The sequence below is a fragment of the Neovison vison genome, chromosome 2, assembly GCF_020171115.1.
Source record: "Neovison vison isolate M4711 chromosome 2, ASM_NN_V1, whole genome shotgun sequence".
Lineage (NCBI taxonomy): Eukaryota > Metazoa > Chordata > Mammalia > Carnivora > Mustelidae > Neogale > Neogale vison.
The window spans coordinates 240112721-240126656 of record NC_058092.1 but is presented as its reverse complement, the minus strand read 5'-3'; the positions used below and the strand labels follow the sequence as shown (position 1 = coordinate 240126656).

At 57.4% G+C, this 13936-nt stretch overlaps 1 protein-coding gene across 2 annotated transcripts; it reads right to left on the bottom strand.

Moving 5' to 3' along the window:
• Positions 1-893: 893 nt before the first annotated feature.
• PAOX (polyamine oxidase) lies at positions 894-10824 on the bottom strand. 2 transcript variants are annotated; one of them, XM_044240784.1, is made up of 7 exons: positions 10562-10824; positions 9547-10033; positions 8557-8756; positions 6692-6944; positions 3982-4097; positions 3458-3615; positions 894-1313 (listed from the first exon to the last, which is right to left on the bottom strand). In XM_044240784.1, the coding sequence occupies exons 1-7, from the start codon at positions 10743-10745 to the stop codon at positions 1170-1172; spliced, it is 1542 nt and encodes a 513-aa protein (XP_044096719.1). In that variant the 5' UTR covers positions 10746-10824; the 3' UTR covers positions 894-1169. The 2 variants fall into 2 exon arrangements, with proteins under 2 accessions (XP_044096719.1, XP_044096720.1); XM_044240785.1 differs by having other exon boundaries at positions 3982-4094.
• Between the last annotated feature and the right edge of the window lie 3112 nt (positions 10825-13936).

The following is a 13936-nucleotide window of genomic DNA, read 5'->3' as shown; positions in this document are numbered from 1 at the left end:
TTGGAGGGGCCATCTGACCCAGGAGGGGAAGAACCCAGGAGGGGAAGCACGTCCGTGCAGGGCGTGCTGGGGCCAACTTGGGACTGGAGAAGAGCCCAGGCAGGCATGGCCCCAAGACCTCTCCCCCAAACACACATACACGCTTGCTCATGCCTGTAGCCAGGGTCCTCCCCGCCGCCCCCACCAGAGCCCATCACAGGCTGCAGACTGAGGCACGAGTGGAGGCAGGAGCCACTGGCTGCAGGGCGGGTGCAAGACCAGGAGCCCCACTGCCTGCAGCTCCCGCACCTTCTTCCCAAGTGCCACTGACCACAGCACCAGCCTCCCTGGGCCTGTCCTGGGAAGAAGACCAAGCTCTGCGGGGGCAGCCTTGAGGCTGACCTTGACCTCCAGACATTCTGCCCCCTCCTCAACTGGGAATTGGCAGCGCTTTGACCCGTTCCTGGGACACTTTGAGAATGCAGCAAGGTATGATGGGGTCAGCTGAGCCGAGCACCCCGGCATCCCGACATACTCACCCCAACACTGCCCACTGCACTGACATGCCCCCCACTCGCCCTGACTCCGCAACCATCCCACCCCTCTGCACTCTGGAGGGATTTTTTATTCACTTCCTCTGGAAAACCTCTGGCCCCAGGTCAGGATGGGGTGCCCTGTGTGCTCCCGTGTCCGCGCTCTCTGGCCCTTCCCCAGCGCCGCACAGCTGGTGTCCACTAAGTACCTGTCACCGTGGTCCTGGGACCAGCAGTGAGAGCTCGGGAATGTCTGAAGGCGCCAGGGACAAGGGGCAACCACAGCACCCAATGTCCAGGGAACTCAAGGGAGGGGGCACCTGGCCCTGAACAGGTATGATGGGCGCCGCAGGCCTGAGCTGCAAGAACGAGGAGACAGGGACGCGTTAACAGACTTTATGTGCCTGCCCCGGCGGCAGTGGGGCTCCCAGGCCTCATTTCTCCAAGAAGACTTCGCACTCAGCTCTAGCGAGACCCTGGCCAGACTCAGGGACATGAAAGATGAGAGCTTCCTCCAGTCACCAGAAAAGGCAGGCTGTCATTAACATCCCCAAATCTCAAGCCAGGACAGACACTGTCTGTCCGAGGAAAGGACGGTGTCAGCCTCCCTGTGGCACTGGAGGGGCGGAGCTGGGCTCAGAAGGGGAGAAGCAGGACTCAGAGCCAGGGCCCGGGCAACTGTGCCTGTGGGTCCCACAGAGCGATGAGCCGGTCGGCCTCCCTCCAGCCAGACAGCAGAGCCCCGTGCGTGGTGGAGTAAAACGAGCGATGTGTGGCTTCCCCTGCAAACAGTATCTGGAGCTGCAAAGAGAAGCCGGGGTTAGCCGGGCGTCAGGCCGCAGCCTCACGCCTCTCACTGTGGCTGCAGAGCTGATGGCAAGTGTGTGGCTTTATCCGCTGAGCTCTGAGCCGGTCAGGAAGCGTGAGCAAGAACACAGACAGCAGCCACGCCCACGATCAAGAGAAAATGCAAAATGGAAACCCAGCAGACGGTTTGGGATGCGATGTTAAGGACTTCACCCAAAACACAGAGTGAAAACCCAGAGACATGGAAGTTAGGAGGGAAAAATATCAAAAAAAAAAAATGACCAGTCCCCCATCCAAACAACAAAATCCCACAAAAGAGGGAAGCAGCAGAGAAGAAGAACAGGGAGCGGAGATGATTCCAGGCTTCCTACGAGGTAAGAAAGGAAGGATGCTGAATGGCTTCGGACTTCCCGAGCAGCACTGCAGAACGTGTTCGGAACGCTGAGGGATGTGCCCCTCCAACCAGGGTTGGCTCCCCACGTGCGGCTCCTGTGGGGTTACGAGTTCCTGGACACACCTCCCATAGAGAGGCAGCGTCTGTGTCCTGTGACCTTGAATCTGGGCAGGCTTGTGACCACTGTGCAGGGGGGTGTGGCAGAGTGGCACTTTCTGACATCCTAGCTGGGCCACAGGAGGCGACACAGCTGCCTCCTCCACGGGGATGTCTGGGCCACCACGTGGGCAGCAGCAGCCGCGCTGTGTGGAAGCCCGAGCCACTCAGAAGCTGCAGGCAGGGGGGCCCGTCAGTGCCCCAGCCCAGCGCAGCCACACAAGATGAGCAGCCTCAGACGACCCCCACCCCAGCCCCGAGTGACCCTGGCACAGGTCAAGTCTTCCCCACTGAGTCCCCAGACATCATGGACTGACTGAAAGAGATGGCCCCACGTGCCCACCTACAGAGCCTCTCAGCATAACAAAGTGGCTGTTCCCACCCCTGGGTTTTAGGGTGGTTTGTTACTTGCTGGCAGGACTGCAACATACAGTGTAGGGGGGAAGGACCCTTCCACACAGGAAAACTTTCTCTAAAAACTCACCTCCCCTGCACCCCCTCATCAGGGAGCTACTGGAACAAATGTTCCAGAAAGTGCATGCATGGGGCAGCAGGACGCGGGGCGCAGGACAGGCGAGGGCTGTGCGTCAGGAGCTGAAGCGGACTCGGGGGTAGGGGAGGACGCGAGACGGGACGGGAGGAGTCAGCAGAGTCCAGGCAAGACGGGCACAGAAATCGGAGCCCTGCACACTCCCTCCCTCGTGCACGCAGTCACACTCACTGGCACATGCCACACCTCCGCACACCCGCCCAGAGCCTCACAGACGCACACGCATAAAGTCTTGCACAGTTACACACTCGCATCTACAGACAGGGAAGGAACCGGACCGGAGCAAAGCAGATGACGGAAACACTGAACAGTGGTCTTACCAAGAGCAATGCGCCACACGTGGGGAGGCTGGGGCAGAGCTAAGTGCTGGGTGGGCAGAGGAGGGCAAGAGACCTAAAAGCCTATCTGCCATAGGGAGAGTCAATCAGGGATGCCAAGAACTGAAAACCCAAGGAGCAACATTATGGAACAAGCAGACTGTGAAGCGACTATAAGGCACTTGGGAAACGGAGCCCTTAGTTTCAGATCATACAGAGGAATTATCATTCATTTTTAACTTGGACAACTTTGCTATAGTTACACGTCTTCCGAGGGCGTCCTGGTCTTTAGAGACCCACTCTGGGGTGTCTGCAGTAAAACGAGGTTGTCATCCCATGGTGTGGGGGATGGGCCAGGGCTGCCACTGCACAGCATTGAAGCCACAGGCGCGGCCCAAAAGTCTGGCTGGCTCATGCACATACCCGAAGTTCTCCACGACTGAGTGTTTTGTAAAAAGAGGCAGATGCATGTGAGACTTAGAGATGCAGTATTTGGAGCTGAGCCTTGGCTCTGAGGGCCTGGGAAGGGGATGCTGGAGGCCCTTGGCAGCCGCCGTGGTTTGTTAAGTTTGTTATTCGTACCAGCACTGCAGGATTTTCTGATGCTTTAGGCTATGTGCATGTAAAATTCTGATAAAAGAATGCATATTTCATGATTCCTAATTTCAGAAAGCACAGGGACCCAGTGCAGGGGTCCCAGCCCTGCCCACGCCCGCCTCACCTGTGCCTCTGCGCCGTCCGTGGGCAGGGGCTGCGCCAGCTGGTCAATGTCGTCCCCGGTGCTGCCCACGGCCACGTAGCTGTAGGAGCCCCTGGTGTACGGGGCGCTGTGCCAGCGGGAGCGCAGCACACTCCTGGGCGCAGGGAGCTGGGCGTTTCCTGCGCCCAGAGACGCCCGTCAGTGTGGCCCCACTGCCCCTGGCCCCATTCCAGCTTCCCTTTAAGACCCCGCGGTTTAAACCGAAGGAAACCACCCAGGAAGAAAACCTCACCACGAGTGTACTCCTCAGAAGCGCTCCCTGTCTTACCGCTTTGCTTAACTCAGGACACCCAGAAACAGAAAAAGGCAATGGAAAGTGTCTGCCGTTTCAATTCCTCAGACATAAGAACTGAGTGACCCCACTCGCAGCAGGAGGACTGTCCCCGGAGGGTCAGAGCACCAAGCTCGTTCTTGCAAAGCTGGGCTCCTGTCCAGAGATGGCCAGCGAGGAGCCCCCGCGGTGCCCGGCCACACACGCTCCGTACCTGTCACCCTGCGAAGCACTTGGGTCAGAGACAGAAGCACGTCCTCGTCGGACAGCGTCTCCATGAACTCCGACTCCAGCCCGGCGATGAAGCCACAGAGGACGTGGCCAGACCTGCTGGGGAGACACATGCTGAGACAACTTCCAGCTCACCTGTGCTCAGCCCCTGCGGTACCCGACAGCAGGTGTGGCCCACAGCCCACCCCCCGGGGTTCCAGCCCCCAGGGACTGTGAGGCCACAACCCTTTCCACAACGCTGAGACAGTGTTTGCTTTTTCTACTCCGTCAACATCCACCCTGGCGTGCAAGGCCCACAGGAGTGAACGGCTGTCCCTCCGCAGAACTGGGACCAGCACGTGGTGTCCTGCTGTGACACATACCCCATGAAAAATAAATCAATGAACAAAACACCAAATTCACTTGAGAATGTCCTAGATGAAGCAGCGCACACCATTAACTGTATTAACCCTCGAGTTCTGCTACAGGCTGGGGAGGCACCGTCTGCAGGACAGCCTTGGGCGGTGGCTGGAGTTGCCAACTGCGTAGATCCTTTCACAAACACCGTTTCTACTTAAGAGAACGTGGCCGGTATTCAAGCTTGGGTGTGTGGCAGGCAGGTCCTCGAAAACGAGCAGTGTGTCCATCACGAGGAAAACAACTGCAAGCATTTACTGCCTATGAAGAAATTTAAGTGCTCAAGCAAAAATTACAATTTTAGAAAATTTGTATCTGCCACCAACAGCTCGATAGGTTCCCAATACCAAGAGACTTTCCTGAGATCCATGGCGATATTAATAAACATAATTCTTCGAGGTCGTGCATGAAACAGATCAGGGTCTGGAATGCCCACGCTCGGGACGGTGCAAGACCCACTCAACGTGCAGCACCCGCACAGAGTTCGGAGCACAGACGTCCCCGAAGCGCTTCCAGACTCCACACGGGGCCTAGCCCAGGAGGAGCGACTACATCTTCAGTTTCGGTGCCGTTTCACAGAACACCCGCAACCATCTGAAGACTCAGCACAACCCCTTCTCCAGACTGCGTGTCTGAGTCAAGATGTTTCACCCGCTTCAAGAGGAATGAGACACGGCCCCCCCGCCTTCCAACAGCCTTGAGAGCCAAGCTGTCCGGATCACACCAGACGGTAGCGGTGAGGAAAAAAGGCAAAACGTCGCTTCTCTCCTCGCTAAACTTTGTTTAAGAAATATAGTTATTTTTCTTTAATAAACGTTAACATGATTTCATTTAAAAGTATAATGGGGCCCAGGGTGGCTCAGTCAGGTGACCGACTCTGGATTTCAGTTCCGGTCATGATCTCAGGGTCTTGAGACTGGGCTGCGTGCCAAGCTCTGCGCGGAGCGTGGAGTCTGCTTGGGATTCCCTCTCATCCTCTGCCCTCCCCTCTCTCAAAAACGATGCTATCTATGCTAACATGGTATAGATTTACTCAGTTTAAAGAATAAACATTTGGGGTGCCTGGGTGGTTCAGTCGTTAAGCATCTGCCTTTGATCCTGGGGTCCTGGGATCCAGCCTGACTCGGGCTCCCTGCTCAGCAGGGAATGTGCTTCTCTCTCTCCCTCTGCTCCTCCCCTGCTGTGGGCTCTCTCTCTCTCTCTTTCTGTGTCTCAAATAAATAAATAAATAAAATCTTTTTAAAAAATTTTTTTAAATTTGAGTTTTCATTTCTGTGGTGTTGACTACTGGTAAATGTACAGACACAACCCACCTAACGGACACTCTTTGGAACCCTCAATATTTTTAGAGTATGAAACGGGGTCCAGAGACCACAAAGTGTGAGGGCCACCGTCCTGGACCACAGAGCGTCCTGAGGACTGTGGTCTCCACCAGTGTCCTGAGCACATGCCACAGAGCAAGGCATGGGGCAGCTGGCCGAGCACGCCAGCCACCGCTCCACTACGCATCCGCAGCCCTGGGTACCTTTCCAAGCCCCTGAATGTCTGCTTTATCTTCAGTGCAAAGGACACATGTGGGTCCCCTCCTAGGTGGGAGGGCCCCACTCACCCAGCTTCTTTGGCTGTTGGGGATGAGCTTTGCTGGAAGGCATGCCTGCATTTTGTCCTCCAGGCCCAGAATATGGTCCCCAATCCTGCCACATCTGTGTGTGGAAACTTGGACTCACATCTGCCAATCGACTACCACACACTGGCTACGTTTTTGGCTCTTGCGGGAAAAATCGTCCCTCTGTCCCTGAATGATTCGTGCTCTTGTTTTCTGAGTCGGCACCAAGCCCACGTAGACTGCTTGATCCATGCGTCATAGCCACCCAACTTAGCCACGGATGGGTCTTTGATTCCTGAGTTATAAGGAAACACAAGGGTGCTTCCTCAATTACTGTATCAGGTTGAGATACTGTCTCCCAGTTACAGACCCTTCCATGTTTCAAATTCCTTCTGTAACCTACACACCCCAGCTTCCTGGGAATTTTAGTAAACACTTTCTTACTGATTGAACACGCCCTCCGGGCCACCTAGGACACACCAACAGGCTGCCTGCAAGAGGCTTCCATCCAGCCCTGCAGTGGTTAGAGCCCCAGTGTTTGTCATCAGTGCTCTTGGGTGCCCTTGGAATCCCACCCAGAAATGCCCCAGAAATGCCTCCCAGTGAATCAACAGCCAAACTAAGGCCAACGAACCAGCTCCTCAATGCTGGTTCTGAGCGGGTCTCAGAGAGACTCAAGCAGCATACATACTCAAAGGAAGGCAGGACCAAAAAGCCAATGAGCTTCTTGAACCAGACGTGCTGCAGCTCAGACGTGACGTCCTGCAGGGGTGACGTGTCCTCCCATACCACCTGGATGTACTGGCAGTCTGGCTCCCAGAAAGGCTCCTCAAACTCCAGGAAGATTTTATTGTTGGTCCCAAAGCCCATCTTCCTGATCGCTTCTGCCTTCTCAGTGGGCAGTGGTGGTTCAAAGAAGGTGTCCAGATGTTCTTTAAGAAAACCTGGAATTCACAAGTGGACTCAACTTATACCACGTAAATCTCATAAACTGGCATTGACAGCCACAGGAACCCATCCGGATGCCCATCAGAGGAGTCAGCGAAAGGAGGCATCTAAAGCCCATGTCTACTCGAGACCCACACCAGCCCCAGCTCAGCTGGGCTCCCAGAAATCGGGCTGGCTCTGGCCACTGGGACTCAGCCTGAGTAATCAACACCGCAGTGGAGGGACATGAAAGGCCCCATGGCCACCTGCTCAGGCAGGGACAGTTGTCATGCCCCACCCAAACTGCTCTGTAGGACACTGTCTCACTTCGAAACCTATCTGCCTCTCAATGTCTGCAGACCCCGCTGCTCCAGGATAGTGTGGAGAAGCACCACAACACACAGGCTCTCTCCAGAAGCCACAGGAAAAATAATCTGCATGCCAAAAAAATTTAATTCTGGGCCAGAGTCAGACAACAAGATGGACTGTTTGCAGCACAAGCCAGTCTCCTTACAACACAGGTAACCTGCAAGCCGGTAAGTAAAGGACAAACAGCCCAGGAGGAAACAGACCCACAGAGGCTGCAAGGGCCCACAGACAGGTCCCACGCCCCCACCACAGTCCCATTTTCCCAGACCCTCAGCCCTGCAGCTCCCACCACCGCGATTTATGCCACAGATACAGTCACACAAGTGTTTGTGTTTCCACCACACAGATGGGAAATGCTTTGTGAAACAAAAAAAGGGAAAATAGGCTGAATTTCCATCAACTAAGGAATATTCAGCAACGACCCTCACGTACAAGGAAATACTACGTGCCTATAAAGTGTGACCGGTGTCCCCGCTCCCGGCGAGCAGCACCAGCAGACACAGTGACACATCCTCTGGTGAGAGCGGGGGCCCCGCAGGCCGTACTGCAACACCGAAGCTGGCGGGGCGGGGGGGGGGGGGTGCTGACTGGGGCGCACTGACAGAGAAAGCAGGGGGCGGCAAACAGCAGCAGAAGACGATGGGGGTACATCCAGTGCGGTTGCACGTGTGGGAGAGAGGAGCTGGGTGCCGAGCGAGCGAACCACAGCCGCATCCGTCCCGAAGGAACCCCGGGAACCCACATCTTCCCTCAGCTCGGGCCCTGCCAGCTTTGTGAACCTGCACAACTAACTGCTGTCATTCCAAGAGGACAGGGACATACACGTCCCCAGCTGCCTGCGGGGCCAGTGAGACGGCTCAGCCGCCTCCACCTTTTGTCAAGTCGCCAAAAGAGCTTCTGTCTCGGGCGTCAGATCTAGACTCAAACAGAGCCGTTTGCTTGAGCCGTTCCTTGATGACACCGGGACGGAACCTGAGAGCTGGCTCTCACACCCACTTCCGTCTCCAGGAAAGCCCAGCTGGGGGAACCGGAGGCCGCCCCGGCCTTCCCATAACCGTCCTGGGAAGGAGCAAGACGCACGTTTTCTCTCACCGTGAAACTCAATGCCAAAGCACGCAACTGCTACCAACACGAGAGAATAATCCTGGCGGGAGCTCGACGGAAGACGGGAGCCAGCACCGCACCCGGGCCTCCAGAGCCTGCTGCCGGGGCCCCGGGGTGGGGGACCAAAGGGAACCCTGACGGGGAAAACGGCCTTACCTAAGGGCACAGTGACGATGACGTGATGTGCCGGGAAGCAGGCTCCGTCCTCACACTCCACCAACACTGGAAACGTCCCCCCGAGGGACGAGGCTTCCTGGAAGGACCCACTCCAGTGAATGGTCTTCACAGGCTTGTTAAAAACAATCACGTCCTCTGGCAAGGAGGCCATTATGTGGTTTGTGAGCCCCTGGTAGCCCCTAGGAGACACGGAGGTGGGGGCGTTTTCAGAGGAAGCTGCCATCGGAGGAGGCCCTGTAGGGAAGTGGGAGGAGGGCAGGGTCTCCTCGGGAACACAGACACCACTGCCCAGGCTAACAAGGGGATCAGGTGAGCAAACGGAGGGAACTGTGGGAAGACAAGGCCTCCTCCCCACCCACCTGGAACCTACTTCCGATCACAAATGCCCTCCCCTGCCGGGAGCCTTGGGGTGGTGATGCCAGAGAGCCCAGCGGGACAGTCCTGTGAGGGCCTCTTGAGTGCTCGGTGGGGGACAGCCACCCGCCACAGGGGTGGGCTATCTGTCCATCACAGAGGCTGGAGCCTTACGCAGCACTTAGCACATGCGAGGCCTCATAAACACGGGAGGAAGAAAGCGTGATGAGAGGTACGGCCTTCTTTTAATCATCTTTTCTTGAAAATAATTCTTTTTCCCAAGTGAGCAAAACCAGAGAAACAAACAGGCAATCTCTCTAAAACGAGGAAGACAAATGGCCTCCTGGCCCTCTCACCCTTCCCTACTTGCCAAAGCTCAACCGGTAAATGCAAAGGGTCCCAGGGTGCATGGAGGGGAACGAGAGTACCTGGAGAGGGACCAGGGTCCATAAAGGGGGGAAGGCTCAGAGGGGACCTGGGTGCATGGAGGGGGTCCCGGGGTACATGAAGGGGGACAAGGGTGTATGGAGAGAGGCCTGGGGTGCATGGAGGGGGCCCAGGGTGCCTGGAGGCGGCGCACGGAGGGCTGACTCGGTGGGTGGGACATGCACATACCCAGGAAAGGTGCAGTCCAGCCCTGGCAGCACGGTGTACTCCCCGAAGGGCACGAGGGCCACCAGGTCCATGCTGTGGGTCCCGCTCACACAGCACTCCAAGTTGAAGAAGCTGTTGAGGACGGCCAGCTTGAGCTTCCTGGTCTCCTCATGCTCTGTCCAGCCAGCCGCACGCTGACGGATCTCCTTCTTGAGGTACTGCCCAACACTGGGCACTGGGGCGTCCGCCGCGTGTAGGAACTCCCGAGTCTGGTCTAGGAGACCATAGAACAGACTCGCCATCTCCTCTACCAGCTCACGGTTCACACTTACCCCAGAGCTGGCGTAGGACACGGAGGGCAGGCCCACATGACCCCCAGTTTCGGTCAGTTGGTTCTCCTCTGACAAGTCCTTCTCCCTCAGCAGCTGGTACTTGGCAGCCAGCTGAAAGACCGGGTTGCCCTGTGAGGGCCCGTGGATCCAGTGGGCACCCAGCTCTACCACACCACCTGGCAGGGGCAGCAGATGAGACTTGGAGGTTCTCTCCCCACAAAGGCCAACCCTGAGCCCTTCTCCTGGACCGCACCAGCCCCGCCCTCCCCAAACATGCTCTGAAAGCCCCAACAGAGGACACAGGGTCCCTGAAGACTACAGTCCTAGGGCCTGCTCAGACCTAGTTTTAGGGGAACATTTGGCCTGCGCCCGCCTTCAGAGGACATTTAGAGAGCCGCTACGGGGGCAGAAGGGGTGCCTGGGGGTGACCCGGAGGCTGGAGGGGGAGCTCCTCGAGGGACACAACCAGAAGGACTGCAGAGACACAGGCTACCCTCCCCGGCAGGGGGGACGGCTGAGTTTCGGGCACCAGTGAACTCGGCCTCATTCCTGGGCGGGGGTGGGGGGAGGGGGAGAGCGGGCAGGCAAGGCTTCCGGGTCGGCCAACCCCGGGTGCAGGGCTGACCGGGAGCGGCAGAGCCCGGGCCGCACCCGTTGGGTTCCGGAAATGGGCTCGGGGAAGGGGTTCCGGGAGAGGCCGTTACCGAAGCCGCGCTCCGAGCGGATGCGGCCGCCGGCGCGGGCAGTGGCCTCCAGGACCCGCAGCTGCGGGAAGGCCGGGTGGCGGCAGAGCCTCTGCGCGGCGCCCAGCCCCGCGATTCCGCTGCCCACCACCAGCACCCGCGGGCCGCGGCCCGAGCCCTCCGCGCGGCCTCCGCTCGACTCCATCGCGCCGTCCCGGGCAGTCCCCGTGCGCCCCCGCCGCCCCAAAGCGCGGAGAGCGCAGAGGCTCCCCGGCAGGGGCGGGAGCTGGGGCGCGGGGCGGGGCTGGAGGCGCAGCAATGGGGAGGGGTGGGACCGGGTCCGGGCACCCGGCGGCCGGCGACGGGACTGGGGGCGGGGGCGGGGGCGAGCCGGGACAGGAGCGATGGGGAGGGGCGGGGCGAGGGCTGGAGGCGGACGGGAGGGGAGGAGTTGGAGGCGGGGCGTTGGGGGCGGGGCGAGGGCTGAAGTTGGGAGAGGCGGGTCTGGAGGCGGGGCGATGGGAGGGGCGGGGCGAGGGCTGGAGGCGGACGGGAGGGGAGGAGTTGGAGGCGGGGCGGTGGGGGGCGGGGCGAGGGCTGAAGTTGGGAGAGGCGGGTCTGGAGGCGGGGCGATGGGAGGGGCGGGGCGAGGGCTCGAGGTGGACGGAGGGGCGGGGCGGGGCTGGAGGTGGAAGAGGGCGAGGAGGGGCGGAGCGATGGCGAGGGGCGGGGCGGGTGGGTGGAGCGAGGAGCACGGCGGAGGCCGAGCCGGGGCTGCGGCCACACCACGTGACCCTATGGGCTGGGCCTGGGGCTTCCGCCGGAGTTGCCGCCCACGTTCGGGCCGCAGGGCGGAGTGTGGGCGAGCGCCGCTGGGTGGGGCTGTGCCCGCCGTCGGCCTGTGCGCGGGGAGGCTAGCCTGTGTCTCGCGGGGCGCGGGCCTGCTGCTGGCCGATGTGGGCGCGTGTCCCCTCGGAGGGAGGACGGCGCCGGCCGTGCGGGCGGCTCGTGTCGCCTTCCGAAGGAGACGTGGGGGAGGCGACCGGAAGGTGGAGGACGTGCCTCTCTCCTGCCGCGGAAAAGCGCCGTGAGCGCCTTCGCCCTGGGACCCCGGGGCGCCTGTGGATGAAAGTCCGAGGGCGGCTGTGGTGTCAGGGTGGGGCGGGGAGAGCTGAGCACGTCCGAAGCGGGGCTCTTCTGAGTGTGTGTGGCCACAGAGTTTATACACATGAGGTACAAAGTTCAAGAGAAAGGGGAAGTGAAGAACTTTCTCGCACGTGCCCCTTCCCCCGCCACCCACCCCAGGAGACATTTCGTGCGTATTCAAGCACGCAGGCCGTTCTAGAGAACTGCCCGAATTCAGCAAGGTCTGTTCTCTACCGTCTTGTGAGGGTTAGAAAGCTTCTGCCCTCTGCCCAAAGGCTTTCCTGTAACAGGGTATTAGGGCACGTCATTCCTTCTTAGTCGTGCGCTAGATCCTGCTGTCCTAACCCACTGGGAGGCTTCCGTGCACTTTCTGTGGCCCCTGTTCCAGCCAGTGAGGGTGGCCGGGATGGGAGGCTCTGCAGCCTTCAGCTACCACTCCTAAGTCAGCTCCAGACTGGGTATTCCCCTCTCCATGTCCCAGAGGATTCCCTCCTGTCCCCCTGTGCGGGCCCTCCTCAGCCATCTATTCTTGTTTCTTAATTCACTCACCTGTTTGGGTGAAACTGAGAAGAGGTGTCTGGGAGATCATTTTTTTTAACAATACTGCGAACCTGAAAATGTCTTGGTTTCGCCCTCACACTTGATTTGTAGTTTGCCTAAGCATAGAACTCTAGGTTAGAGACCTCCTCCTGCAGGCTGTGAAGGCATTGTCTCATCCCTTCTAGGAGTATGGTTAGGAAACTCACAGGCAAGGGCACCTGGGTGGCTCAGTGGGTCAAGCATCTGACTTTCAGCTCAGGTCATGATCTCAGGGTCATGGAGTTGAGCCCTGCATTGGGCTCTCGGTTTAGTAGGAAGTCTGTTTGTCCCTCTTCCGCTCTCCATCCCCCCATTCGTGCTCTCTCTCACTCTCTCTCAAATAAATAAAATCTTAAAAAAAAAAAAAAAAAGATTCACAGGCACTCAAATTTATAATCCTTTACCACAGTGGAGGCTTGTTCTGCCCTTCAAATATTTAGGATCATTTGCTGAAATTTCACAGTGTGGTGCCTCCATGTGCCTGGACTTTCACTATGTTGGGAACTCAAAGTCTGGAAACTCTGTCCATCAGTCCTGGGAACGTGTTTCATGGGTTATTTCACTAATCAGTTGTTTCCACCATTGATTTATCCCCAATGTGCTGTTACTCTTTCTAAAATTCCTACTTTAGGGGCACCTGGAGGGCTTAGTCATTACGTGTCTGCCTTCGGCTCAGGTCATGATTCCAGGGTCCTGGGATCCAGCCCTGAGTAGGCTCCCTGCTCAGCGGGGAATCTGCTTCTCTTTCTCTCCCACACCCCCTGCTTGTGCTTCCTCTCTCACTGACTGTGTGTGTGTCAAATAAATAAATAAAATCTTAAAAAAATAAAATTCCTACTTTAGGACGTCAGAGGTTTCAAACTGAACCTTGGATGCTCAGTGTATTCACTCCTGTTTTCCATCTTTACCTGTTGCTCTGCTTTCTGCAGGATTTCTCCCCATGAGGCTTTTGTTTTTGCTGTCACAGAGTTTAATTTCCAAGAGTTCTTCTTCCACACATGTCTGTTTTTAGAGAAATGTGCTGTTCTTCAAGGAAGCGATGTCTGAGGATATAAAAAGAAACTCTGAAGTGGCATTCTCCTGCTTTGGGAGGTTTGCTCCAAATTGTTTCTTCTGTTTCCTCCAGGAAGACACTTTACACACTCGTGAATAGTGTCTGTTTGCTCATGAGGAGGAATAGGCCAAAGGGATGTTTGGAAATAGGTTTGTAAGTGGGGCTCATTGAATTTGAGCTTGACTCTGCACTGCTCAGGGTGGGGAGCTGTTAAATGGGGAACCCCCCATCAGTATCTCTAAGTCCTTCCTTTGGGCTGGCCAGGCTCCCCAGTAAGGTCTTCCAGTGTTCTTCCTGCAGCATATAGGTCTGGCTGCTAGTATTTTTGAAGCCAAAGAATGGACAGGAGTGGGGAGGGTCAGCATTCTGGGTGCTGGAGACCCACTTCCAACTGTGCCTCCTTCCAGAATCCCTCTGTGCAAAGACAGATGTCCAGGCTGCTGCCAGAATGGCCTAGGGCCAGTACTGGTAATTGAACAGCTTCTTAAACATGAGGGAACCTGTTCAACAAATTCATGGTGCTCAGAACTCACCCCGGAATAAAGACAAATCCCCCTTATGGCATTCAGAAAATGGACATAGAAATATACATAAATATGTGATTCACAATGAAACAT

What these genes read in the sequence shown, in the direction of transcription:
- PAOX (XM_044240784.1), bottom strand. Translation starts at nt 10,745, where the DNA reads ATGGAGTCGAGCGGAGGCCGCGCGGAGGGCTCGGGCCGCGGCCCGCGG. An exon ending in CATCGTCACTGTGCCCTTAG is followed by an intron (nt 6,945 to 8,556) that starts GTAAGGCCGTTT and finishes TGTGAATTCCAG; the next exon opens with GTTTTCTTAAAGAACATCTG. An exon ending in TTGGTCCTGCCTTCCTTTGA is followed by an intron (nt 4,098 to 6,691) that starts GTATGTATGCTG and finishes GTGTCTCCCCAG; the next exon opens with CAGGTCTGGCCACGTCCTCT.